The sequence below is a fragment of the Chenopodium album genome, chromosome 15, assembly GCF_948465745.1.
Source record: "Chenopodium album chromosome 15, dcCheAlbu1.1, whole genome shotgun sequence".
NCBI lineage: Eukaryota > Viridiplantae > Streptophyta > Magnoliopsida > Caryophyllales > Amaranthaceae > Chenopodium > Chenopodium album.
Genome location: NC_137848.1, coordinates 35,598,099 through 35,623,136, shown reverse-complemented (window position 1 = coordinate 35,623,136; position 25,038 = coordinate 35,598,099). Strand labels below are relative to the sequence as shown.

The window sequence follows — 25,038 nt, the reverse complement described above, 5'->3', positions numbered from 1 at the left end:
TATCTATATAAAATGTACTTTTTATAGGTTTTTTTTTATTTTTTTTATTTTTTTTTTTATTTTTTACAACAAGAAACTAAAAGAAGACTAAGTAACAGAGAAACTAGTAAGGTTAACCCTACACTGATTAGCTAGATTATGAGCTTCAAGCACCTGTTCCTGTCCAACTTTCCAAATAACACATGTTTGGAACAGAGCCCCCATCCTTCTAATTTCCTTTACCAGCCAGAAGGTTGAAACATCATTCCTCTCCGTATTACGCAAGAGATGGATAATAATTGTCGAATCCGTGTAAATTGTTATCCTCTGGTACCTCGACTCCTTCGCCCATCGGATGCCTCCCAGACACGCCAACAGTTCTGCGTGTAATGCAGAACTCGCTCTGAAAAAGTTCCCTCCGCCTTCTTTGTACGGAATCTCATCTGTTGTTGAAATCTAAGTCATACCTGCATTTCTAGAATGTTTCTGCCATGAACCGTCTGCCAAAATAATAATTTCTTGGCCCTCCCCTAGGGGAGTGCTATTGTGAAAATCTTGTATCCCTATATTCACTTTAAGAAAGCATAGAGGAGGCGCTAACATCACATGGTTAGGACTAGATCGCTCCATATCAGGGGTGGTGAAGGTTTGTAATTCTTTCATAAAGCTCACAAAATGCCTATGGAGTGTAGCTAGACAACTAGATTCCCCTCTAAAGACCCTTCCATTTATTGATAACCAAAGACCCACAAGACATAGACAAAAGTGTGTATTCGTTCACTATGAAGGCCATCCTCGCTATAAAAAAAGCAGGACATATTTCTGGATCTAGGGTCCCAACGGAGTAGATCCATCAATTTCTGAGTTAATACCTTAAGAACAATTCTTCCACGCATACTGAGCTAGAGTGCACATTCTGAATAGATGTTGTGTACTTTCTTCCCCTTCCCTATAGTAGTCACAATCTTCTTGAACTAGAACTTCTCTATGGTGCAGGTTTTCCTTAAAAGCCAAACCATTCAAAACCAGCTTCCACAGAAAAAGACTCCACTTTGGAGGTATGTTTAGCTTCTAAAGTACCCTAAAGAAATCCCTCTTAGTAACCTGTAAGTCGTCCCTTTTCTGCAAAGAGGAGAGAAAAGCATAGCCAGTCTTGACCGTGTATAAGCCCGACTGATGATGAAACCAATATAAGAAGTCAGTTTCCTTTGTTGGCGGTAACTCCATGGCTAAGATACGTAGTGCAAAGTACCAATCAAACCTCTCACGAACAATCTCTGCGTTCCATTGTCGGTGAGGACCAGGGAGAAGCAAGTCAGTAACCCGACCTTGACCAAATCCCCTCATGAGTTGGTTTGAATGTAAAATAGGAACATTACCATTTACCCATCGCATATTGGCATACTTCACTCGCTCTCCATAGCCAATATTCCACACAAAATCTGCGATGAATTTGTTAACTACCTTGTGAAAACCACGGCGACCCCAAGAAGCATTTCTATGTAAAGAGGTAATAGGATGACCTACACACAAAGTGCAGGAATGAGTAAGATCATAAGCACGAGAGACTAACAACTGTGGATTGCAGTATATACGAGAAACCTGCTAAAATAACAAGGCATCATTTAAATGAGCCATAGATCTTATTCCTAATCCCCCTATTCCTTTGGGAAGATGTAGGATATCTTTGCGCACCCAATGCATACTCTTGGTACTGTTATTATCCCACCCAAAGCTAGATATAATACCATCAATCTTGTTGCAAATAGAAAGTGGGAGCTTAAAACATTTCATCACATGTGAAGAAATGTTGATGAGGATCGAATTAATGAGGACCAGTTTGTCGCTTGGGAAATCCTAAAAGACCCCCAACTTGCCACCCGCTTGGAAACATTATCCACTAGATAATGAAAACCCGAACTCTTACTTAGCATTAAGTCCACCGAAGCACCTAGGTGACGATCTATGATCGCAACACGGTCAACTTTAAGAATATTTTTATACCGCTCTGAATTTTCCACGGACACCAAACTGCTGAACTTAACACAAGATTTACTTAAATTCAACTTTTGCCCTGAAATATCTCCAAACCGTGCAAATACATCCACTAGTGATGTACAAGAATCTTTCGTAACCTGAAAAAACACCATCGCATCATCAGCAAAAAATAAATGTGAAATCGAGGGTGACCTCCGCATAACTTTTAACCCTTTGATTAGGTTAATGTTTTCTACCATCAACAGCATCCTTGACAAGATATCTATATAGAAGAGGAATAGGTAAGGAGAAAGAGGATCCCCTTGTCTCAAACCACACTCCAGGTGGAAAACCTTCGACACCTGCCCATTAACCAACATTCTATAAAAACCGTTGAGATGCATTGTGAGATCCTATGAACCCACCAAGCAGGAAAACCATATGCCTGAAGAACCTTTAAGAGAAAGGTCCAATCAACTCTATCATAAGCCTTCGACATATCAATTTTAATAGCCGCCTTGTCAGCCCTTCCTTTGTTGGTATTGATTATATGCAGTAGTTTAAGGCTTAGAAGGATATTATCCTCCACATAATGACCTGGAACAAACGCATGTTGGTATTCAGTAATCAGATCTGGCAGAAAAGCCTTCATTCTATTAACCATACACTTAGCTATGCACTTGTAGATAGTGTTGCACAAGCTAATAGGTCTAATTGAGAAGCAAACTCCGGAGTATCTACTTTCGGAATCATCACAAGGATCGAGGCATTTATCTCCTTAAGAATATAGCTAGTAGAGAAAAAAGAAAGAACAACTTTGCCAACTTCCGATCCCACTTTATCCCAATGTAGATGAAAAAATTCTGCAATAATGCCGTCCGGCCTTGGAGATTTAAGGTTATGAATAGAAAACATAGCTTTCTTGATTTCTTGGTGAGATAAAGGTCTCATCAAGTCAGTTTTATCCAATTCCGAAAGTTGGGGAAGGTCCAACTCCCTAAGCACCAAGTCCACTCTTTCCCCTACACCTTCCAAAGAAGAAGCAACATGTTTAAAGACCTTCATAAGAGAGTTTCGAATAAGTAATTTGACATCATGCTGCCCTATCACCCATTAATCCATATCATTACGCAAAGTAATAATTTCTTTCCTTTTTTTGTAGAATTTTAACCCTATTAAACATCAAAGTTGAAGAAATATCACCTTGCTTTATCCATTTATCCTTCATTCTTTGTTTCCAATAATGGAATTGTATCGTGCTTTGAGGTAAGATCGTATAAATGGCACCCACATACTCGGCACCATCTAGAACAGTCGTGATACTGTCCCCTTGAAGCTGCAAGTCATTAGTCACCCGTCTCCAATTCACACCCCATAACTTCTTGTTATCTAAACACCACTTCCTTAACAGATTCCTCACCCATTTTAGCCTCACCATGAGCCTAAACATGTTCAAACCCGTGCACTCCATTTCCATACCTTTAGTAATGAAGCTACAAATTTCTGAGAAAGAAAGACACCAACCCTCCATTTGGTACGGTCTATTATACCTTAACACCAAAGGGTTAGAATCACACATGATTGCGGCATGATCGGAAACCACAATTGGCTCATGAAAGACACGTCCATTAGGGAAGTCATTTAGCCAAGAAGAAGAAGAATAAGCTCTATCTAATCTTTGCAAGACTAGTCGTTCTGGCACCCTTTTATTCGTCCAAGTATATCTCGGCCCCGAGAAGAGGACATCAAGCATACCACTTTGAAATTTCCCATAAAAAAAAGCATCTAAACCTTTAATCAAAGTAGTACCCCCTAGCTTGTCATCTCGGGATTCTACTTGATTAAAATCACCCATGACAAAACAATTTGGATAACTATTTGTGAGGAGAAGGATGTCCTCCCATACTTATGGCCGATCTTCAACTTTAAGAGCCCCGTATAAAAACAAAACATGTATAATATTACCATTAGCTTCTCCCAACTTACAAAAGATGTAATTTGGAGAAGTACCAATACAAGTTACATTACCTAGGACCCAACCAAACAAAGCTAAACCACCCTTAGAACCTACCGAATCCACTCCATAACAAAAATTTGGAGTGAATTTTACAAAACGATCATTAACACTACTAAAAGACATTTTAGTTTCCGATAAAAATAAAAAAGAAGGAAACTTAGAAGAATTTAACCACACTAGATAAGGATGTGTAGGGGAAAGTGTGTCATTGAGGCCCCTACAATTCCAAGTGATCAATTTCATGTCCATCGGGGGCTGATCCGGCGCAGCCACCTCACCATTGTGAATAACCAAAGAGTCAGCAAGAACCTGCTGCACTTCCATATCAATGTCATCCAAGTCATCAAAGAGCTTTGAAGAGACCTCCTCACTCATTTGCTTCTTAGTCGGGCCTGAGGACGAGGAAGAAGTAGCTGCTGCCCGCTTCTTACCACATTTCCTAACCAAGTCAGAGTTAGGCTTTACACCCCTTAGACGAGTGCTATCAACATCAGTGATGGCCTTGGATTTAAACTCAAAGCCACCCGATTTGTCACGCAACCAAATATTGAAGCCGCCGTTGTCTGCCCACCGATGAAGAGTTTTGAGTCTCTTTTGTTCAACCCAGCCCAGATCATATGAGTTGCCCCGAATATTTTCATCATCACACGAGTTAATCGGTGAATGTTCAACACTACGAGGCCTTTTCCTTTTTTCCATATTAGTTGGTTCCTGCAGAAATTCATTCACATCAAAAGAGGTTGGTTGTGAGACAGTAGAATTAGGAAGGTCGAACTCCGTCATATGCAAATTTGGGAACCCCCCACAAACGAGTTAGGGGAATCCGGCACGAAGAGAGCCCGTGTACGATCGGGAAACACCCTGCGAGCTCGAGAAAGTGAAAGAGATTGCACCAAGCGACGTCCTGCTTCAACAAAATTCAAGTGATTAGTTTCCAGAAAATTATCATACGAATCAGCATGTACCCCAGTATGAGCATCCATAAGTGACTGCCCTATAGGAGAAAATACAAGTTGATATCAAATATCAACAAAACTTGTTAATATCAAGGCTAATTTTGTAAATTTAGATATTACATCAAGGGTAATTTTGTAATTTTAGCAACCCACCCCCTTTCTCTCCCCCAATCACCACCGTGCAACCTCTACTACCACCTACAACACCACCTTTAGCTTCACTAGCCGACCACCGCACCACCTTTACCTTCACCAATCGACCCCAGCCGACCACCACACGGCCTTTTCGTTCACCTATCGACCCCAACCGACCATCGCACGACTTCACCGGTCCACCACCGCACACTCTCCAGCACCACCAGTCGACCGAGCACCAACATTTGACCGCCGCAACACCACTAGTACGAGCAAATTCCTTTCCCTAAAGGGTTTGTATGGCCACAATTTTCATAAATTGCTACTAGGGTGTCGTTTTTTTGGCCGGCCGGCCGCTTTAGATCTGCAAATGTCGTCGACCTTGGGCATGGGAATGGAGGAGAGAGAAGGAAGCAGTGGCCATGGGAATGGAGGAGAGAAAGAAAAATTGGTCATGTGAGGGGAGGAGAGAGAAAAATTGGTGATATTAACATATTTTTGTTGATATCGGTTATTAACTGGGTCTGGCTCGCCCTATAGGTTAGTTAACCGCGACCATATGTTCTCGGCGCGGCACATCTTGCAGCAGCCCTGTTGGCTCTTGAACCTACCCCTCCATCGAATTTTCCCAAGAACTAATCCCCAAAACTTGGAATAAGGTTCACTGAGGAAGTTCCCCTTCCTCTCTTTGCGCTGCAGCTGAAGGTGACTCACCAATTTCGAAGGTTGAGCCACCAAAATGCGGTATGGGAGGCTGAGGAAGAAGGTCCCGCTGTGGAGGTGGCCTTGCAATTATGGAGTTTATTCTGTGGGCCCTATAAGGCTGAAAACCTGGCCTTATAGATGAAAAAGAGGACGAGGGAGTAAATTGGTTTGAGTAGGAATTTGAAAGAGAAGGCAAGCCCAAGTGCAGATTCGAAGCTGGGTTATTCAGATTAGGCATGGTGAACGGCGCACAGCTTGTTGGCCGATTCTAACGTCCCTTGCATTTCATCTTCCACGCCCGAACTACTCGAGCTTCCAGATCCGATAAAATAAACCGTATCATTACTATCATCCGAATTGAAATTGGAATCTGAGTTATCATCAAATTGGTTCCGGTTAGGCAACGGCAAGTCTTCTGGTTCTTCCAGCCTTGTCAAGTTCACCGCTGTATTCCGAAACCTAACTTTTTGTAGTTTTGTTTGTAAATAGATAACTATGTTGTTATTAATTTGAATTTTTTTTTAGTGTAAATTATTTTTATTGAATTGAAAGTATTTTTACCAATATAAAATTATTTATTTTGATTAGAACCTATTTTTACTAATCTTCTATTATTCTTTTAAATATATTATAAATGGATCTTAATTTAAAGAACTTTTTAAAATGAATTTTATGATGGATAAAGAACCGAGTTATAGGATATTTATTAAAAGTTATGATTAATTTTGTATAAATGAAATATTAGAAGTATATCGATAATAAAACTCTATACAACATTTATATCTTAAAACATCTTATCCAAAATTCGCTTGCTTAGCATCATTTGAGTCATAACAAGACATATTTGTCGCTTACGTGTCTCGACACTTGGCGAAAAATTAGAATGTCAAGTGTCGCTGTCTTGTGGCCTGACTGCGAAACTGGTTTTATTTATTAGTGATACTATGTTAGTCCCGTGCGATACACGATTTTAATAATAAAATTTTACTTGTAAGTGTGTAATATAAATGTTTAAGTAAACATTATAAATCTTGATCCTTTTTGTTCAATTAATTGAGTTAAAATGAAGGACATGATGTTAAATATTCTAAAATATTTCATAGCTATAATAATTTTTTTTAAATGTTAGCATTTGTTTTTGTTTCTTTATATTAAATTTGAAAAATTAATATAGAGTGAAAATTCCAAACACTACAATTACTAATAAAGTGGAAGATATTGTTTTTTGTAAGAAAATATATGTAGGAGGAAAAAAAGAATGTGAAAGAGACCAACTGTTAATTATTTTACTCCATAGGAATAAAAAAATTGCGTATTTAGTCAATTTAGTCATAAAAGATTTTAGAAAAATATTTAATTAATCAATCATTTCCAAACATTAGGTTTACCTTGAAAAAGAAAAAAAAATTGATGTTAATAATAGTTTTGGAGTAAATTTTTTTTATAAAAAGCTATCACGTGGATAATTATGATGTCAGCGGTAATTAATTTAGTATTAGTTATAGAAGATTATGATTTGATATGGTATTAGATATTAGATTATCTTTGAGAGAATTTTGCGATATAAGAAAAATTACTTTGTCTTTAATTGAAAACAAGCTAAGAGGTACACGCTACGCATGTACAATAAATTTTCATACTGTACACGCATAGCGTGATCCTCTCAATTTATGTATGATTAAAGAGAGTAATTTTTGGTTTTTTTTAACAAAAAAAAAGCAATTTTTGTACGTGATATATGTTCTTTATTTTGTTATTGTTAAAAATCAGTTTTATTGGTGGTTATGTTTTCTATGTGGCATAAATAACTGTTTTAAGGGTAGTTATTTTTTAAAATTTTTAAACATAAATAAGTGGAATTTATTATATCGAAAATATTTAATATTTAATAGTGGATAAAAGATATATAATTTTGCATTTTTAAAGGGGTATTTTGAAAAATGTCAAATTTAAAAACCAAGATGCATTTTCTCTTTATATAAAACTATTGATAATTAGGCGAAATAACAAATTTTGGGGTTAGTCAAGTTTTTTGAGAAAGGTTAATGAGCCCATTATAGTTAAAAAGCAAATATGATCTTATAGATTTTGATTAATTTTGAAGAGTTTTGTTGAGAAAAAAAAAAAAAAAAACTCGTCAAGTGCTAGTGTGCGTGCACTTTGTACTAGAGAGAGAATTTTTTCCAGAAATAGTAGAGAGAGAAGCTTAAGATTTACTTGTTTGTACTTGAATTTGATCTTAGATTTCAATTTGATCTTGAAATTCCTTCTTCAATTCAATGGAATTTTGTAAGATTTCTTTCCTTTGATTTACTTTTAATGCAATTCCTTCTAGTTTCTTGAATTTTGATTGAGATTACATTCCTTGCTCTAGAATTTGTTGATTGATTGATTTTCTTTTGATTAAGCTTTAAAAGAATATGAATTTGATTGAATTTGTTTTGTTTCTTAATTTCACCATGTTTAGTGAGTAGATTAGTCGCTAGGAAGAAGGGGAAGCATGCTTGATTGATGAATTTTACAAGTTGATGATGCTAAATTGATTTGAATGTTGCAATTAAATTGGTTGACATAGTTGTGCATGTGATTAATTAAACTAGGAGTGATCAACCTATAAGATTAATCAAGATTGCATTGCAAATTTCAATGACATGAACCCTTGATTTAAGGATTGCTTTAATTGATTGAATTTGATTGTGATTTTCCTTGTTAGCCATTCATAGTGAACCCTAGCTTGGCTTATAGGAGATAGCTTTTGGATTCCTTTGATTGCAACTATTGTTTGTCCCTTGTGATTTTGAATCAATTGAGTGATCTATAAATTAGCATAATCATCGAGCTTGCATGTGGAACCAATATCCCTAGTGTTTAGCATATTGAATTCTTCGATTTGTTTAGCTTTTTGACATCTTAGTTACCAACCACTCACATTTATATTCTTCGATTTAGCTTGACATAGCCTATAGCATCATTCCTACTCATTCGTTTGGGTTCGACCCTTGACTTACCATATACTTGTATAAGGGTTGGTCGAGTGTTTACAAATTAATTTTGGCTCTAGGAAGAGGTAGATAACGACCTACATTTTCCTCTTGTCAAAATTGGATGAGCGTCGTTTATGGCGCTCAAAAGAATAAGATTTAGGTTTATTTTCTATATTTTCTTTCATCATTTTCATATAATTATCTTAGTTTTATTTGATTTTCCATTTTTTATAATTCACTTTGGTTCTCGATTTGTTTTTACGAGTTTTTCATATTTTTAGTTGATAATTCACAGTTTAGTTTTAGTTTTACTTTGTTATGCTTTCTCTCTTTGTTCTATTTGTGTTTTGTAGGTGAATAAAAAGTCAATTTGCTCATTTTGGGACTGCCTTGTTCGCGGGCATCATCTCGAGTGCACTGATGATGGGGATGCTCGGGAGCGCGGAGTTTGATCAAGCAAGAAAAGGAGCCAAGGCCTCGTGCACCATACAGTGGTGCGTGCACGCAGACCCAGTTGTGCGCACGCGCGGCTGGTCTGTGTGTGCGCACGGCTTGTGCGGCCCCGTTCGCTAGATTTTCCTATTTATAGCTTTTAACTTTCTTTTTTTATGATGACTTAACTTTGTACTAGAGAGAGATTTTTTCCAGAAGGAGTAGAGAGAGAAAGTAGAGAGAGAAGCTTAAGATTTACTTGTTTGTACTTGAATTTAATCTTAGATTTCAATTTGATCTTGAAATTCCTTCTTCAATTCAATGAATGTTTGTAAGATTTCTTTCCTTTGATTTACTTTTAATGCAATTCTTTCTAGTTTCTTGAATTTTGATTGAGATTACATTCCTTGCTCTAGAATTTGTTGATTGATTGATTTTCTTTTGATTAAGCTTTAAATGAATATGAATTTGATTGAATTTATTTTGTTTCTTAATTTCACCATGTGTAGTGAGTAGATTAGTTGCTAGGGAGAAGGGGAAGCATGCTTGATTGATTATTTTTGCTAGTTGATGATGCTAAATTGATTTGAATGTTGCAATTAAATTGGTTGACATAGTTGTGCATGTGATTAATTAGACTAGGAGTGATCAACCTATAAGATTAATCTAGATTGCATTGCAAATTTCAATGACATGAACCCTTGATTTGAGAATTGCTTTAATTGATTGAATTTGATTGTGATTTTCCTAGTTAGCCATTCATAGTGAACCCTAGCTTGGCTTATAGGAGATAGCTCTTGAATTCCTTTGGTTACAACTATTGTTTGTCCTTTGTAATGTTTGAATTGATTGAGTGATCCTTCAATTAGCATTATCATTGAGCTTGTATGTGGAACCTATACCCCTAGTATTTAGTATATTGAATTTCTGGATTTATCTAGCTTCCTCGATACCTTAGTTTCCAACCATATCTTTCTACAATCTTTGAAGTAGCTTGACCTAGGCTATTGCTTGCACCTACTCATTCCTTAGGGTTCGACCCTTGACTGACGATATAATCGTATTAGGTTGGTCGAGTGTTTACAAAATTTGTTTGGCTCTAGGAAAGGGTAGAAAACGACCTACATTTTCCTCTAGTCAAAATTAGCGCTGCTGTCGGGGAATGATATTGGTGCTTTGTTATAGTTGTTGAGTCTATTTCACCTTTAATTGAAAATACAAAAAGATTTTCTTTTAGGCTACATTTGTAGCCGTGCTACTAACCATTTCTTTTGAGATTTTATGCATAGAGCATGTGGTCATTCACTAGTGCCATTTGTTCCGGAAATTGAGAGAACTATTGCAAGGTTGAGGGGTGCTAGACGATCTTTGAGCCCTAGCATTTCAAGTGAGAAGAACCACAACAAGAAGAACAAGTAAGAATGGGAGAAAATCCGAGAGTGTCATTGAAAGAATTGGGGATTCCCGGTGCATATAGGTTTGAGAGTGGGATTGCTCCACCTACAACACCGACAAATGATTTTGAAATAAGATCGGTAATGATCACTTTGATAGAGAGGCGATAATTTAGTGGGGCCAAGCATGAAAGCCCACTAAACAATCTCAAGGAGTTCGAGAAATATTGCAATACTATCAAGGTGAACGGAATTTCTCAAGAATTCATCCGCCTCAAGCTCTTTCCCTTTTCTCTCATAGGGCGTGCTTTGGAATGGCTAGACAAGGAGGTTAAGCCGAATTCTCTAAGGACATGGGACGAGGTTACCAAGGAATTTCTATCCCGTTTTTATCTTTAAAAGAAAACGGCGGAGGCTAGAGCTTTGATTCAAGTTTCAAGCAAAAGCCAAGTGAGAGCCTCTATGAAGCATAGGAGAGATACAAAGAGTATCAAAGAGAATGTCCTCATCACGGAATTCCAACCTATCAAATCATTCAAATCTTCTATGGAGGCCTTAGCCCTCCAGTAAAATCATGTTTAGATGGAGGAGCCGGAGGTCCTATCATGAACAAAACGGAAGAGGAAGTGGTGGACATAATTGAAGACGTAGTGAGGTATTATAGAGATTGGCAAAATGGGGAAAAAGAGTCCACTAGCAAGAGTAGCTCTTCAGTGTACTCGGTTGATCATCTAAATGCAATCAACAATATATCCTCACAAATAACAAACTTGGGGAAGGAGATGTCCGCTATCAAGGCAAAGTTGGAAAGTGCTACCTACCAAGTTTCAATTCTTCCCTCCTAATCTAAGGGGAGAGGTAAAGAATTGAAACTTGGTAGGTAGCACTTATCTTTTCCTTATCCACAAAAATTCATGAGACACAAGTTAGATGAACAATTTGGAAGATTCATTGACATGCTTAAGCAACTTCACCTTTCTCTACCATTTACCGAAGTTGTCACCCGAATTCCCAACTACGCAAAATTCCTCAAAGACATTTTAAGTGGTAGGAGGACATGTGATGGTGTACAGACGGTGAACTTGACCGAGAATTGTAGTGCTATCATAATGAACAAAATGTCACCTAAGCTAAAAGACCCCGAAAACTTTTCCATCCCTTGTGCCATTTATAAAATGCAAATTGAGAATGCCTAGTGTGACCTAAGAGCTAGTGTTAGCCTCATGCCATACTCGGTGTACCAAAGACTTGAGCTAGGGGAACTCTTACCTACTAACATCACTTTGCAATTGGCCGATAGGTCAATTAAGTTTCCTAAAGGTAAGGTAGAGGATGTTCCTTTGAGTGTTGGGAAATTTGTTATTCTGGTAGATTTTGTTGTGCTTGAGATGGACGAAGATGCTAATATTCCTATCATTCTAGGGAGACCATTCCTTGCTACTTCGGGTGCTTTGATAGACGTGAAAAGTGCTCAAATTTCGCTCAAAGTAGGGGATGAGGTGATAGAATTTGACTTGAATGATAGCATGAAGTATCCAATTTCTTCTTTAGAAAATTGTATGTTGATTGATTCTCTCGATCATGTTGTGTCTTCTATGCATGAGCAATTGCTCACTTCTAACGATGCTCTTGAGAATGTTTTGTTGAAATAAGGAAAAGATAAGTACTCCTAACAAGGAGATGGCTTTGTATGAAGATGTGCTCAATGGAAGCTTTGAGGATGTTGAAGAGCAAATGTGTTTGAGCATTTCTATCCAAAAAGCGTTGCAAGTGGCAACATCGAAGGAAGGTAAAGTTGTTCCAATGGTTGAGCTCAAACCTCTTCCATCACACCTTAGGTATGAATTTTTGGGACCCAACTCCACTTTTCCCGTGATTGTTAGCTCTTCTTTGAGTGAGCATCAAGCTCAAAAGTTGTGTGGTGTTTTGAAAAAGCACCGAAGTGCTTTGGGTTATACCATTGATGACCTCAAAGGTATAAGCCCCGCTTTATGTACACATCACATAACTCTTAAGGAGGGTGCTTTACCTTCTATTGAGAGGCAACGGAAGCTACACCCCCAAATGGGAGAGGTAGTGAAACAGGAGATCACCAAAATTTTGGATGCGGGAATCATATTCCCCATTTCTAGTTCTAGGTGGGTCTCTCCCGTTCACGTTGTCCCAAAGAAGGGAGGTATGACCGTCGTTGAGAATGAGAAAGGTGAGCTCATTCCGACGAGGACGGTCACAGGATGGAAAATGTGTATAGACTATAAACGTCTAAACACATCTACAAAGAAAGATCATTCCGCCTTCCTTTTATTGATCAAATGCTTGAAAGACTAACAAGGTACAAGTTCTATTGTTTTCTTGATGGTTATTCGGGATTTTTCCAAATCCATATCCACCCGGATGACAAAGAGAAAACAACTTTCACTTGTCCATATGGTACATTTGCTTATAGGAGAATGTCGTTCGGCCTTTGCAATGCTCCCGCGACATTTCAAAGATGCATGATGAGTATATTTGGAGATATGTTGGAAGAGGAGATGGAGGTTTTTATGGACGACTTCTCCGTAGGAGGTGTTTCATTTGAGGCATGCCTTGAAAACCTTGAAAAATGTCTTGCAAGGTGTGAGAAGGTGAACTTGGTCTTGAATTGGGAGAATGTCACTTCATGGTGGAGGAAGGCATAGTCCTTGGCCACAAGATCTCTCTCAAGGGGATAGAGGTGGATAAAGATAAAATTGAAGTCATTGAAAAGCTTCCACCTCCGGTGAATGTAAAGGGAGTGAGATCTTTCTTAGGGCATGCCGGGTTTTATAGAAGATTCATCAAGGATTTCTCACTCATTGCAAAGCCCCTCAATGATCTTCTTCAAAAAGATGCCGAGTTTGTGTTTGATGATAAGTGTTTGGAGGCATTCAATAAGTTAAAGAAAGCTCTAATCTCTACTCCTATTATTCAAGCACCAAGATGGGATTTACCATTTGAGTTGATGTGTGATGCAAGTGATTCGGCAATAGGAGGTGTCTTGGGTTAAAGAGTGGACAAGAAACTTCATGTGATCTATTATATGTCCAAGACTCTAAATGGATCTCAACGAAATTACACTACAACGGAGAAGGAATTCTTGTCTATAGTTCATGCTTTTGAGAAGTTCCGTTGTTATCTATTGAGTTCCAAAACCATTGTCTTCACGGATCATGCGGCTCTCAATATCTTTTTGCCAAGAAAGAGTCCAAGCCAAGGTTGATTCGGTGGGTTCTTAAGCTCCAAACCTTTGACATTGAGATTAGGGATAAAAGAGGAGCGGAAAATGTTATGGCGGATCATCTTTCTCGTTTAGAAGATTCTCAAACTCATGGTGATGATTCTCCAATTGAGGATAAGATGCTTGATGATTTCTTGTATGCTATTGAAGCAAAGGAGCTCCCATGGTTTGCCGATTTAGTAAACTTTCTTGCATGTGGGGAGTTTCCTCTTTCCTTTTCTAAGAACCAAAGAAAGAAGCTCAAGAGAGAGGCAAGGCATTATGTGTGGGATGATCCCATCTTATACAAGCAAGGGGTCGATGGCTTACTTCGACGTTGTGTGCCAAACGAAGAGGTGCCTAGTGTTTTGAAAATGTGCCATTCGGATCCAAGTGGGGGCCATATGGGTGTCTCTAAGACCGCCACTAAGGTCTTTCAATGCGGTTTATGGTGGCCACATCTCTTTAAGGACTCATGGGGCTTTGTCAAGACATGTGACCGATGTCAAAGAGTTGGGAACATCTCCAAGAGAAATGAAATGCCTCAACAACCCATACTTGAGTTGGAAGTGTTTGATGTGTGGGGTATTGATTTTATGGGGCCATTTCCTTCATCTTTCGAAAATCAATATATTCTTGTGGCGGTCGATTACATGTCTAAGTAGGTTGAGGCCATTGCCTCCCCAACTAATGACCACAAGGTGGTTATGAAGTTGTTTAAGAAGATAATCTTTCCAAGATTTGGGGTGCCAAAGGCGGTGATAAGCGACAACGGTTCTCATTTTATTCACCATGCCTTCCAAAAGATTTTGAGGAAGCATGGAGTCCATCAAAGATTCGGCCTCCCATATCATCCCCAATCGAGCGGTCAAGCGGAAGTCTCTAATCATCAAATCAAGCTCATCCTTGAAAAGACGGTTGTGAGAAATCGAAAGGATTGGTACCACTCCATACCGCCTAGTCTACGGCAAGTCATGCCATCTCCTAGTTGAAATTGAACACCGTGCTTTGTGGGCAATCAAGAAGATAAATTTTGACTTGGCAAGTGCGGGGAGAAAATGTGGTTAGATCTTCATGAGCTAGAGGAGCTTCGGTTTGATGCTTATGATTGTGCTAGTGTGTGCAAAGCTCGTTCCAAGGAAACGCATGACAAGCTTATTGAGAAGAAAGATTTTTGTATTGGCGATAAGGTTCTTCTCTACAATTCAAAAATGAAGTTGTTTCCCGGAAAGCTCATTTCAAGATGGAGCGGTCCCTATTTGGTCAAGAATGTTTTTCCAAGTGGTGTTGTAGAGGTATCAATGATGGATTCTTCTTCTCCGTTTAAGGTCAATGGCCATCGTCTCAAGAAGTATTTCGACGGTGCTTTTGTTGGCCTTGTTCACTCATTTCTTTTCCGACAACCACCTTAATTGGTGGAGGACGTCGAGCTATGACGTTAAACAAGCGCTACCCGGGAGGCAACCCGGTTTTCTAACCTTTTTCTTTTGATTTTACGATTTTCTATATTTCTTTTATCCTTGAGAATTTTTCTTATTCCTCTTTATTTTTGTTTGTTTTCTTGATTTTAGGTACCATGAGATTGGATCGAAGAAAATTTCCAACAATTTTGGTGTTATTTCAAGCTTTCTCGAGGTTTAGTTAAGTTTAGGTGGAAAATTGTTGGGGTTTTATGCTCTCATGTTTGCATTTTTATTGATTTTCTACTCTTTTTTGAATGCGCTTTCAAATATCTAATTATGCAAACACGAGAGTATATTCATGGCCGAAATATTCTTGCTTGGTGCACGTACAAATAGGTTGCGCGCGTACACCAAAGGGGTAAGAAATTTTCACTAACTTTGACAAAAATTGACGGTTTTTGAACCATCCCCGTACCCCCTTGGTGCGCACGCACCCCATCCCTGCGCGCGCGCACCACAGGGGTCAGAGTTTTGCCTTTTTTTTGAACCAAACCAGCACCTACTTGGTGCGCACGAACCTCCTGGCTGCGCGCACGCACCTCCTGGCTGCGCGCACGCACCAGGTAGGCAGAGATTTTTAGCTAATCGTCGCAGCCCAAAGCAAGAACAGCCCCCTGCTGTCGCTGGTGCGCACGCACCAAGCTCCTGCGCACACGCACCAGCCGCAGTAGCTAGGCGCGCGCCAAGCCCCCCTTATTACCCCAAAACACACCAACCTTATTTCTCCTTTCTCTCTCCCCGACTTTTGCCCATTTTCCCAACTTCATTCTCTCATCAAACCCTATTATTTCTCTTGCAAAATCATATCAATTTCACCTCTTTTATTTTCATTTTAACATCAAATTACATTAAACACATCTCATTTTCGAATTTTAACAAAAAAATTTCCAGATTTTCGAACCCAAATTTCGAAAATTTTGGGGTTTTTTCGAAATTTAAAGGATTTGTGTTGAGGTTTGGAACTTGTCTTTGGGTGTTCTATTTGTTCTTAAATCTTCATTTTAGGAAATTTGCAAGTAATTTAAGGCTTCATAGAGGTATAATTTCTTATTTTCTAGTCATCTTCTTCCTCATTGTTCAAGCTTGAAACCCTTGTTTTTGCTTTCATGGTAGAACTCCATTGTTGGTTCTTTTAACTTGTAATTTGCGTTGAATGATGTCATTGAGTGTTAAATTGAAGCTTTTTCATGATGAATTTGTATAATTTTCTTAATTCCTTGATTCACCATTGTTGGTCATTTTCTCTTTCATGGCACTAGTGGAAAAATCCTCATCCGTAACGGGCAGCGTCCGTTACGTATGCGGCCGTTACGGATGGCCATTGTTATTCGTAACGGGCACTGTCCGTTACGAATAACCCATTATTCGTAACTGACATTTTAGATGTCCGTTACGAATAACCCATTATTCGTAACGGACATTTTAAATGTTGGTTACGAATAAGGGGTCCGTTACGAATAATGGGTTATTCGTAACGGACATCTGAAATGTCAGTTACGAATAAATTTTTTTGTATTAAAATAAGCCCTTATTCGTAACGGGCACATAAAACGCCCGTTACGAATAAGTGATTATTCGTAACTGACATCTTAAATGTCCGTTACGAATAGAGTTTTATGGTATATAATTTAACACTTATTTGTAACGGGCAACAAAAGTGCCCGTTACGAATAACTGGTTATTTGTAACTGACAATTTTGCTGCCCGTTACAAATAATTATTAAATTAAATTTTCATTTTATTTAATTTCGACAGCATGTATTTATATATAATTAATATATATTAATTAAAACCTGTAATAATATACATGTTCCTGTAAAAAGCAATTATACCGAACAATCTTTCGTAAAAATTAATACGACGTAATATAAAAACTAAAGTAGTAACACATTACAAATAAAAACTTGTATAAATTTATCCAACATATACAACAACACTAAAAATATTACGTTGTTCTACCTAAGATAATAGTTAAGCATTCAATAAATATTTACTTCTAAAGTGGATAAATCTTGAATCTATTCATCTTTCAGATTCAGCTTCCTCACCATGCTTCTGACTGCCTAGGTTAACAATGTCTTCAACAAGTATCTTCCCCTCTGATAAAAACAATCACACAGAATCAGTAAAGCAAAAGAACTGGGTCAGACCAACTTAAAGATGTCTTCTAGTACAACAAATGTTAGTGCCAAATTAATAGAGATCTAAGAGCACTCATACATGACAACTAATAACACTTTCATGCTAGGAAAGAAAATCGATCCCTACTCCTAGCTTATACGAAGTATATGTTAAAAATATTACACTTCATTCTAAATAATAGGGGCTGCAATTGATTTTAGGCTATTTAAAAACTTAGAAGTAAATATACTACAGCTAGCCTTCATTATAAAAAATTTCAAAATATATAACATAATAATATAGAAGAACGGTATAGGATAATTTAGGTAGGTTTAAAAATTACACTCTCATTTTAGAAAGTGATATACTACGTACTATTCAGATAGTTTGAAACAGATATGTAGTTTAGAACTTTAGATTTAGAGACGGAGGGAGTGTATTAAACGAACCTCTGTCTTTTGACAGCTTGCTGATGAGCTCTTGGATACCATCTTTGTCAATTTTGTTTTTCAGATATGCGGCAGCAGAAGCTACTTCTTCTGGAGTCACCTTCCCATCGTAATCCCTAGATGTCAAGAAATAGGTCTAATATCAGCATGGTCTCTATTACGCAGCAGTTAAACTAAAGGTCATATAATACAAGAGCAAGATTACACATAAAGAAAATATAAAGAAATATAACAGTCCGTGCAAGAGAGTCAAACATGTGAAACAACACTACGGCCTTCTTATATCAGTGCCTTAACTAGTTCCACCTCACTAATGCAGAAGAATTTCTGACTCAATATTCTCAAGACCTCAACTACAATCATACAAATAAAATACCCAAAAAATTAAGGCTGGTATTTGCCTAGCTTAGAATAACAGCATATCACAAGTACATTACTAAGTCCAATTATTTAACAATGTATACAAAATTAAACAAGGGATTTGCAATTAAGCCCTTGGTTTCTAGCCAGGGGAGAGGGGGCCAGTAGGTGGGAAATCTCGATATAGATCAAGTCCATAATTTAGATAATTTCATCATTGGCTAGCTCAATCATTCAACAATGTTTACACAAGAGATTTGCAGTTAATAATGCCCTTGGTTGCGCGCGTACACCAAAGGGGTAAGAAATTTTCACTAACTTTGACAAAAATTGACGGTTTTTGAACCATCCCCGTACCCCCTTGGTGCGCACGCACCCCAGCCCTGCGCGCGCGCACCACAGGGGTCAGAGTTTGGCCTTTTTTTTGAACCAAACCAGCACCTACTTGGTGCGCACGAACCTCCTGGCTGCGCGCACGCACCTCCTGGCTGCGCGCACGCACCAGGTAGGCAGAGATTTTTAGCTAATCGTCGCAACCCAAAGCAAGAACAGCCCCCTGCTGTCGCTGGTGCGCACGCACCAAGCTCCTGCGCACACGCACCAGCCGCAGTAGCTAGGCGCGCGCCAAGCCCCCCTTATTACCCCAAAACGCACCAACCTTATTTCTCCTTTCTCTCTCCCCGACTTTTGCCCATTTTCCCAACTTCATTCTCTCATCAAACCCTATTATTTCTCTTGCAAAATCATATCAATTTCACCTCTTTTATTTTCATTTTAACATCAAATTACATTAAACACATCTCATTTTCGAATTTTAACAAAAAAATTTCCAGATTTTCGAACCCAAATTTCGAAAATTTTGGGGTTTTTTCGAAATTTAAAGGATTTGTGTTGAGGTTTGGAACTTGTCTTTGGGTGTTCTATTTGTTCTTAAATCTTCATTTTAGGAAATTTGCAAGTAATTTAAGGCTTCATAGAGGTATAATTTCTTATTTTCTAGTCATCTTCTTCCTCATTGTTCAAGCTTGAAACCCTTGTTTTTGCTTTCATGGTAGAACTCCATTGTTGGTTCTTTTAACTTGTAATTTGCGTTGAATGATGTCATTGAGTGTTAAATTGAAGCTTTTTCATGATGAATTTGTATAATTTTCTTAATTCCTTGATTCACCATTGTTGGTCATTTTCTCTTTCATGGCACTAGTGGAAAAATCCTCATCCGTAACGGGCAGCGTCCGTTACGTATGCGGCCGTTACGGATGGCCATTGTTATTCGTAACGGGCACTGTCCGTTACGAATAACCCATTATTCGTAACTGACATTTTAGATGTCCGTTACGAATAACCCATTATTCGTAACGGACATTTTAAATGTTGGTTACGAATAAGGGGTCCGTTACGAATAATGGGTTATTCGTAACGGACATCTGAAATGTCAGTTACGAATAAATTTTTTTGTATTAAAATAAGCCCTTATTCGTAACGGGCACATAAAACGCCCGTTACGAATAAGTGATTATTCGTAACTGACATCTTAAATGTCCGTTACGAATAGAGTTTTATGGTATATAATTTAACACTTATTTGTAACGGGCAACAAAAGTGCCCGTTACGAATAACTGGTTATTTGTAACTGACAATTTTGCTGCCCGTTACAAATAATTATTAAATTAAATTTTCATTTTATTTAATTTCGACAGCATGTATTTATATATAATTAATATATATTAATTAAAACCTGTAATAATATACCTGTTCCTGTAAAAAGCAATTATACCGAACAATCTTTCGTAATAATTAATACGACGTAATATAAAAACTAAAGTAGTAACACATTACAAATAAAAACTTGTATAAATTTATCCAACATATACAACAACACTAAAAATATTACGTTGTTCTACCTAAGCTAATAGTTAAGCATTCAATAAATATTTACTTCTAAAGTGGATAAATCTTGAATCTATTCATCTTTCAGATTCAGCTTCCTCACCATGCTTCTGACTGCCTAGGTTAACAATGTCTTCAACAAGTATCTTCCCCTCTGATAAAAACAATCACACAGAATCAGTAAAGCAAAAGAACTGGGTCAGACCAACTTAAAGATGTCTTCTAGTACAATAAATGTTAGTGCCAAATTAATAGAGATCTAAGAGCCCTCATACATGACAACTAATAACACTTTCATGCTAGGAAAGAAAATCGATCCCTACTCCTAGCTTATACGAAGTATATGTTAAAAATATTACACTTCATTCTAAATAATAGGGGCTGCAATTGATTTTAGGCTATTTAAAAACTTAGAAGTAAATATACTACAGCTAGCCTTCATTATAAAAAATTTCAAAATATATAACATAATAATATAGAAGAACGGTATAGGATAATTTAGGTAGGTTTAAAAATTACACTCTCATTTTAGAAAGTGATATACTACGTACTATTCAGATAGTTTGAAACAGATATGTAGTTTAGAACTTTAGATTTAGAGACGGAGGGAGTGTATTAAACGAACCTCTGTCTTTTGACAGCTTGCTGATGAGCTCTTGGATACCATCTTTGTCAATTTTGTTTTTCAGATATGCGGCAGCAGAAGCTACTTCTTCTGGAGTCACCTTCCCATCGTAATCCCTAGATGTCAAGAAATAGGTCTAATATCAGCATGGTCTCTATTACGCAGCAGTTAAACTAAAGGTCATATAATACAAGAGCAAGATTACACATAAAGAAAATATAAAGAAATATAACAGTCCGTGCAAGAGAGTCAAACATGTGAAACAACACTACGGCCTTATTATATCAGTGCCTTAACTAGTTCCACCTCACTAATGCAGAAGAATTTCTGACTCAATATTCTCAAGACCTCAACTACAATCATACAAATAAAATACCCAAAAAATTAAGGCTGGTATTTGCCTAGCTTAGAATAACAGCATATCACAAGTACATTACTAAGTCCAATTATTTAACAATGTATACAAAATTACACAAGGGATTTGCAATTAAGCCCTTGGTTTCTAGCCAGGGGAGAGGGGGCCAGTAGGTGGGAAATCTCGATATAGATCAAGTCCATAATTTAGATAATTTCATCATTGGCTAGCTCAATCATTCAACAATGTTTACACAAGAGATTTACAGTTAATAATGCCCTTGGTTCCTATTACCAGGAGGGGGCCAGGAGGTGGGAATTCTCTATATAGCAAGTCCATGATTTAGGGGTCGTTATTATTGCCAGATATCATAACATCAAGAGTAAAACACGGATGAATGTCAGCCACATGTCAAAACAATTCGTCATTGTTCTAGCTTGAGAGCCACAATCCTTATAAACCAGAAGAATTTCCAAGAAAAATACTGCCTACCTGGAAAGAATAAGAAGAGATGACGGAACAGAGTGATTGAGAGATAAGTCCAACCAATCACGCAGCTGCACATAGATGAAAACTTGAATGAATGAACATTGACCAGAATCAGGTACTATAGATAGCCGAGAACCACCATGGTAATATTAGTTGACAAGCACAAATTATTCTAAATCATAAGATTAGCAATTTGTAAGGGTTCAAAATTACATCATTTCACTCAGGAAGGCACAAATCTACTGCAATCATAAATAATGGTTAGATTAAAACAAAGATCAACACAAGTAGTGCATCATCCACTTAAAAGTCAAAAATAAATTTGGTAGAGCACTGTGAGCAAACCTATTGACGCATCTCTTCAACAGAAAGCAAACCAAGTAAACCTCTATCTCTACATGCTTGACGAAGCTCTGCCTCTGAAAGTGACTCAACACCCTCGGCTTGTATCATCTTATCATCCTCTTTAATCCTTCCAAAAGAAAATAGTTAGTGTCCACTATCATAGTGCAAAACTCAATAATGAAACACCAACATTATTTAATCATTTAAAATGGACAACGAATTTAAACATACACAACCAACTAAAAAATTCATGGAAGCATTTAGCCCAAGTTATTCAAGTCCATGAATTCACTTAAATGAGACAAATTCAGAAAACAAAAATCTAAGAGCCAAATGAGTACATGATATGAACTGGAAATTTCTGCAGAAATTCTGAAGAATTTTGATAGAAATTTGCATTAAAAGCTAAAAATAAAGAGTAATACAAGCTTTCGAGATGCTTCTTCTCTCCCAAACTGTATAAAAAGAACAAAAAAAACTTTAAATAGTATTCTTTATAACAATCTCTCCCTATTCTTCTCTTATTCATAGCATTAATCCTCTAATTCACTCACTAACATATATACATATATATATATATGTATATATGTATATATACATATATATATATATATACATATATATATATTGCATTATCTAATACGCTTTTCCAAAAATGCTAATTCATAGCAGTACAAATCAGAAAATAGATTCGGGATGTGACACTAAGCAAGACATAAGCTAATGACAGCAGGGCACAAAAGGTTCAACCAACCAAAATATAAAAAAATAATAATAATAATTATTGTTGGAATTTATAGGGAATTTCATGTTTTTTAAACAAAAGCACTTGAGGGCATCCCTCAATCTCTTATGTCCTCTATTTGTTCATTTCAATGTGGAAGTGAAAATACTGAAAACATGGATAACCATAGGTTGACTACTTGAGCTACAAGCAAACTTAAATCTATACTAATTTTGCCAGTTGTATTGTACTAGTCAAATAAGCCAACCTTCCATATAAAACTATAAACATGCAATCTAGTGAATCTACATTACATTCCTAATCTAAAATCAGTTGAATAAACAAAATAATTAGCAATTTTATAAAGAAAATCCCTCCTTAGATGCCAAATCTTTTGCAAGACATATTCAAAAAAATACCAGTACATTTCAACCTCACTTTAGACAATCCACCAAACAGTCAAAAATAATGCACGTAGAAGTTCCTAGTGCAGGGAGAAGTATTGCATTATTTTAACTAATGGTATTCCATTCAACTGATTAGTGGTATTAAAAATGACTTAATCAGCAATAAACTTGGAGCAGCTTCTATGAGGACTTTGTTAGAATGTACAATAAACATTAGGTTCAGAAAACTATAATTTAGAGCTAAAACAACTGAACACTTAACCTAGAAAACAAGCTAAATATACAATAGTTTTCAGCACACAGCTTATAAAAGGCGGACATGCCGAATGCACAAAAACATACGTAGTATCCAATATACTACATGCAAGTATCACTTAAAGTTGAAGCGGAAAATAAAATCCGAGAAAGAAAATAAGATCACTAATCTGTGAAAGGCAATCATAGCGTATCCACACTAAAGTGAATCCACAAGTTGTGCTCATCTGCTCACAAATTCTTGCAGCCATTACAAGCAAGGGATAACAGTGAGGAAAATGTAATGAACTAACAATGAGAAATAGGAACAGCAAGCAATCACGCTATACAATTGCAGAGAGAGACCAAGGCCGCAATTTAATTAGACCACAAAATATACAACTACCTCTTGATCAAAGCGAGAATCTTTTTGTGCCCAGTGGTAATCACATCCAAAGCTTATCATGCGTAGGGCAACTGCAAATAAACGGATTCACGATGTAAGGGGGGATCCAGAAAGATAGTAATAATTTGGGGAAAAAAATCAATCAATTAATTCATACTTAGCTCAAAATTCAAAGGCTTTTAAACTAAAACATAATAAAACCCAAAACAAATGGAAAATAATAAAATCAATCAATTAATTTGGGGAAAAAAAAAATAAAACCTATAATTAAGTAATTGCAATTAAGCAAACTGAAACAAGGGTTACGAAATTGGGGGAGGACAGAGAAAGAGTACGCTTTAATGGAGAACTATGAGCGCTTCAATGGAGAACTCAGACAGCGCTTCAATGGAGAACTCATACAGCGCTTCAATGGAGAACTCGGAGTGCGCTTCACTAATGGAGAACTCGGAGTGCGCTTCAATGGAGAACTCGGAGTGCGCTTCAATAATGGAGAACTCGGAGTGCGCTTCAATAATGGAGAACTCAAAGTGCGCTTCAATGGAGGAGAAGAGTGAGAATGAGAGGAGCAAAACGCGCGGGAGCTGCTTCAATATTGGAGAGAGAAAGAGGAATTTTTTTGACAGAAGGAGTGAGAAAGGGGAAAGTAAAAATTTAGGGCTTACTTTAAAACTTTATTCGTAACGGACACCCTATGTTAGTTACAAATAACAAGGTCAAAATTCTGTTGACTTTTCTACTTGTAACGGGCAATATTTGTTGGTTACGATTAGTTACTTAATCGTAACGGGCAAAATAATGCCTGGTACAAATAACAACTTATTCGTAACGGGCACCAATATGTCCGTTACGAATAACAACTTTTTCGTAACGGGCACCAATTTGTCCGTTACGAATAACCCTTTTCCTGCCCATTTCACAACTTTTTTGTAACGGAGATTGAATTTGCCCGTTACGAATGACTTAATTGTAACGGAAAATCATATGTCCGTTACGAATAGCTTGTTACAAATAAGATTTTTTCCACTAGTGTGGGTATTCTTTATGATGGTTTTATTGCTTTGATAATTCAATGTTTGAGATTATTTTGCTCAATTTGATTCATGATTTGGTCTCTTATGTTCAATTTTGCCTTTAATCCATGCCTACTTGCTTCAAATTCATGATTCTATATTAATGGCATTGCTCATATGTAGCCATCTCTTGTTTCTATTTTGAGATAATTGCATTTGTGCTTGATTCTTGAGCAATTACTTATGCTTATTATTGAAATATGACAAATGTAAAGATATGCTCATGAGTTGTTTTCATCCTTGTAGATGGCTCCAATCCGTCACAAGAAGCGGGCAAGATCAAGTT

At 37.2% G+C, this 25,038-nt stretch overlaps 2 protein-coding genes, 1 long non-coding RNA gene and 1 other non-coding gene across 4 annotated transcripts; all 4 read right to left on the bottom strand.

The window, feature by feature from the left end:
• Nucleotides 1-852: 852 nt before the first annotated feature.
• Nucleotides 853-2,608, bottom strand: LOC145581100 (uncharacterized). Its single transcript, XM_081638167.1, has 5 exons — nucleotides 2,402-2,608; nucleotides 2,214-2,318; nucleotides 1,857-2,114; nucleotides 1,084-1,581; nucleotides 853-981 (listed from the first exon to the last, which is right to left on the bottom strand). Exons 1-5 carry the CDS (start codon nucleotides 2,606-2,608, stop codon nucleotides 853-855), a joined length of 1,197 nt encoding a protein of 398 aa, XP_081494293.1.
• Nucleotides 2,609-2,628: 20 nt separating this feature from the next.
• LOC145581099 (uncharacterized) lies at nucleotides 2,629-3,811 on the bottom strand. The gene is made up of 2 exons (XM_081638166.1): nucleotides 3,160-3,811; nucleotides 2,629-3,059 (listed from the first exon to the last, which is right to left on the bottom strand). Exons 1-2 carry the CDS (start codon nucleotides 3,809-3,811, stop codon nucleotides 2,629-2,631), a joined length of 1,083 nt encoding a protein of 360 aa, XP_081494292.1.
• A 7,180-nt stretch (nucleotides 3,812-10,991) lies between these two features.
• Nucleotides 10,992-11,096, bottom strand: LOC145583528 (small nucleolar RNA R71). The gene has a single exon (XR_014100169.1). It is a non-coding gene; the product is annotated as a small nucleolar RNA R71 (small nucleolar RNA).
• Nucleotides 11,097-21,566: 10,470 nt separating this feature from the next.
• LOC145582174 (uncharacterized) lies at nucleotides 21,567-24,331 on the bottom strand. Its single transcript, XR_014099810.1, has 4 exons — nucleotides 24,015-24,331; nucleotides 23,680-23,750; nucleotides 21,909-22,035; nucleotides 21,567-21,631 (listed from the first exon to the last, which is right to left on the bottom strand). It is a non-coding gene; the product is annotated as an uncharacterized LOC145582174 (long non-coding RNA).
• Nucleotides 24,332-25,038: the final 707 nt, after the last annotated feature.

What these genes read in the sequence shown, in the direction of transcription:
- LOC145581100 (XM_081638167.1), bottom strand. Translation starts at nt 2,608, where the DNA reads ATGAAGGCTTTTCTGCCAGATCTGATTACTGAATACCAACATGCGTTT. An exon ending in TTCTCTTAAAGGTTCTTCAG is followed by an intron (nt 2,319 to 2,401) that starts GCATATGGTTTT and finishes GTTAATGGGCAG; the next exon opens with GTGTCGAAGGTTTTCCACCT. An exon ending in ATAATGTTTCCAAGCGGGTG is followed by an intron (nt 1,582 to 1,856) that starts GCAAGTTGGGGG and finishes TTATTTTAGCAG; the next exon opens with GTTTCTCGTATATACTGCAA.
- LOC145581099 (XM_081638166.1), bottom strand. Translation starts at nt 3,811, where the DNA reads ATGGGTGATTTTAATCAAGTAGAATCCCGAGATGACAAGCTAGGGGGT. An exon ending in GGATAAATGGATAAAGCAAG is followed by an intron (nt 3,060 to 3,159) that starts GTGATATTTCTT and finishes AATGGGTGATAG; the next exon opens with GGCAGCATGATGTCAAATTA.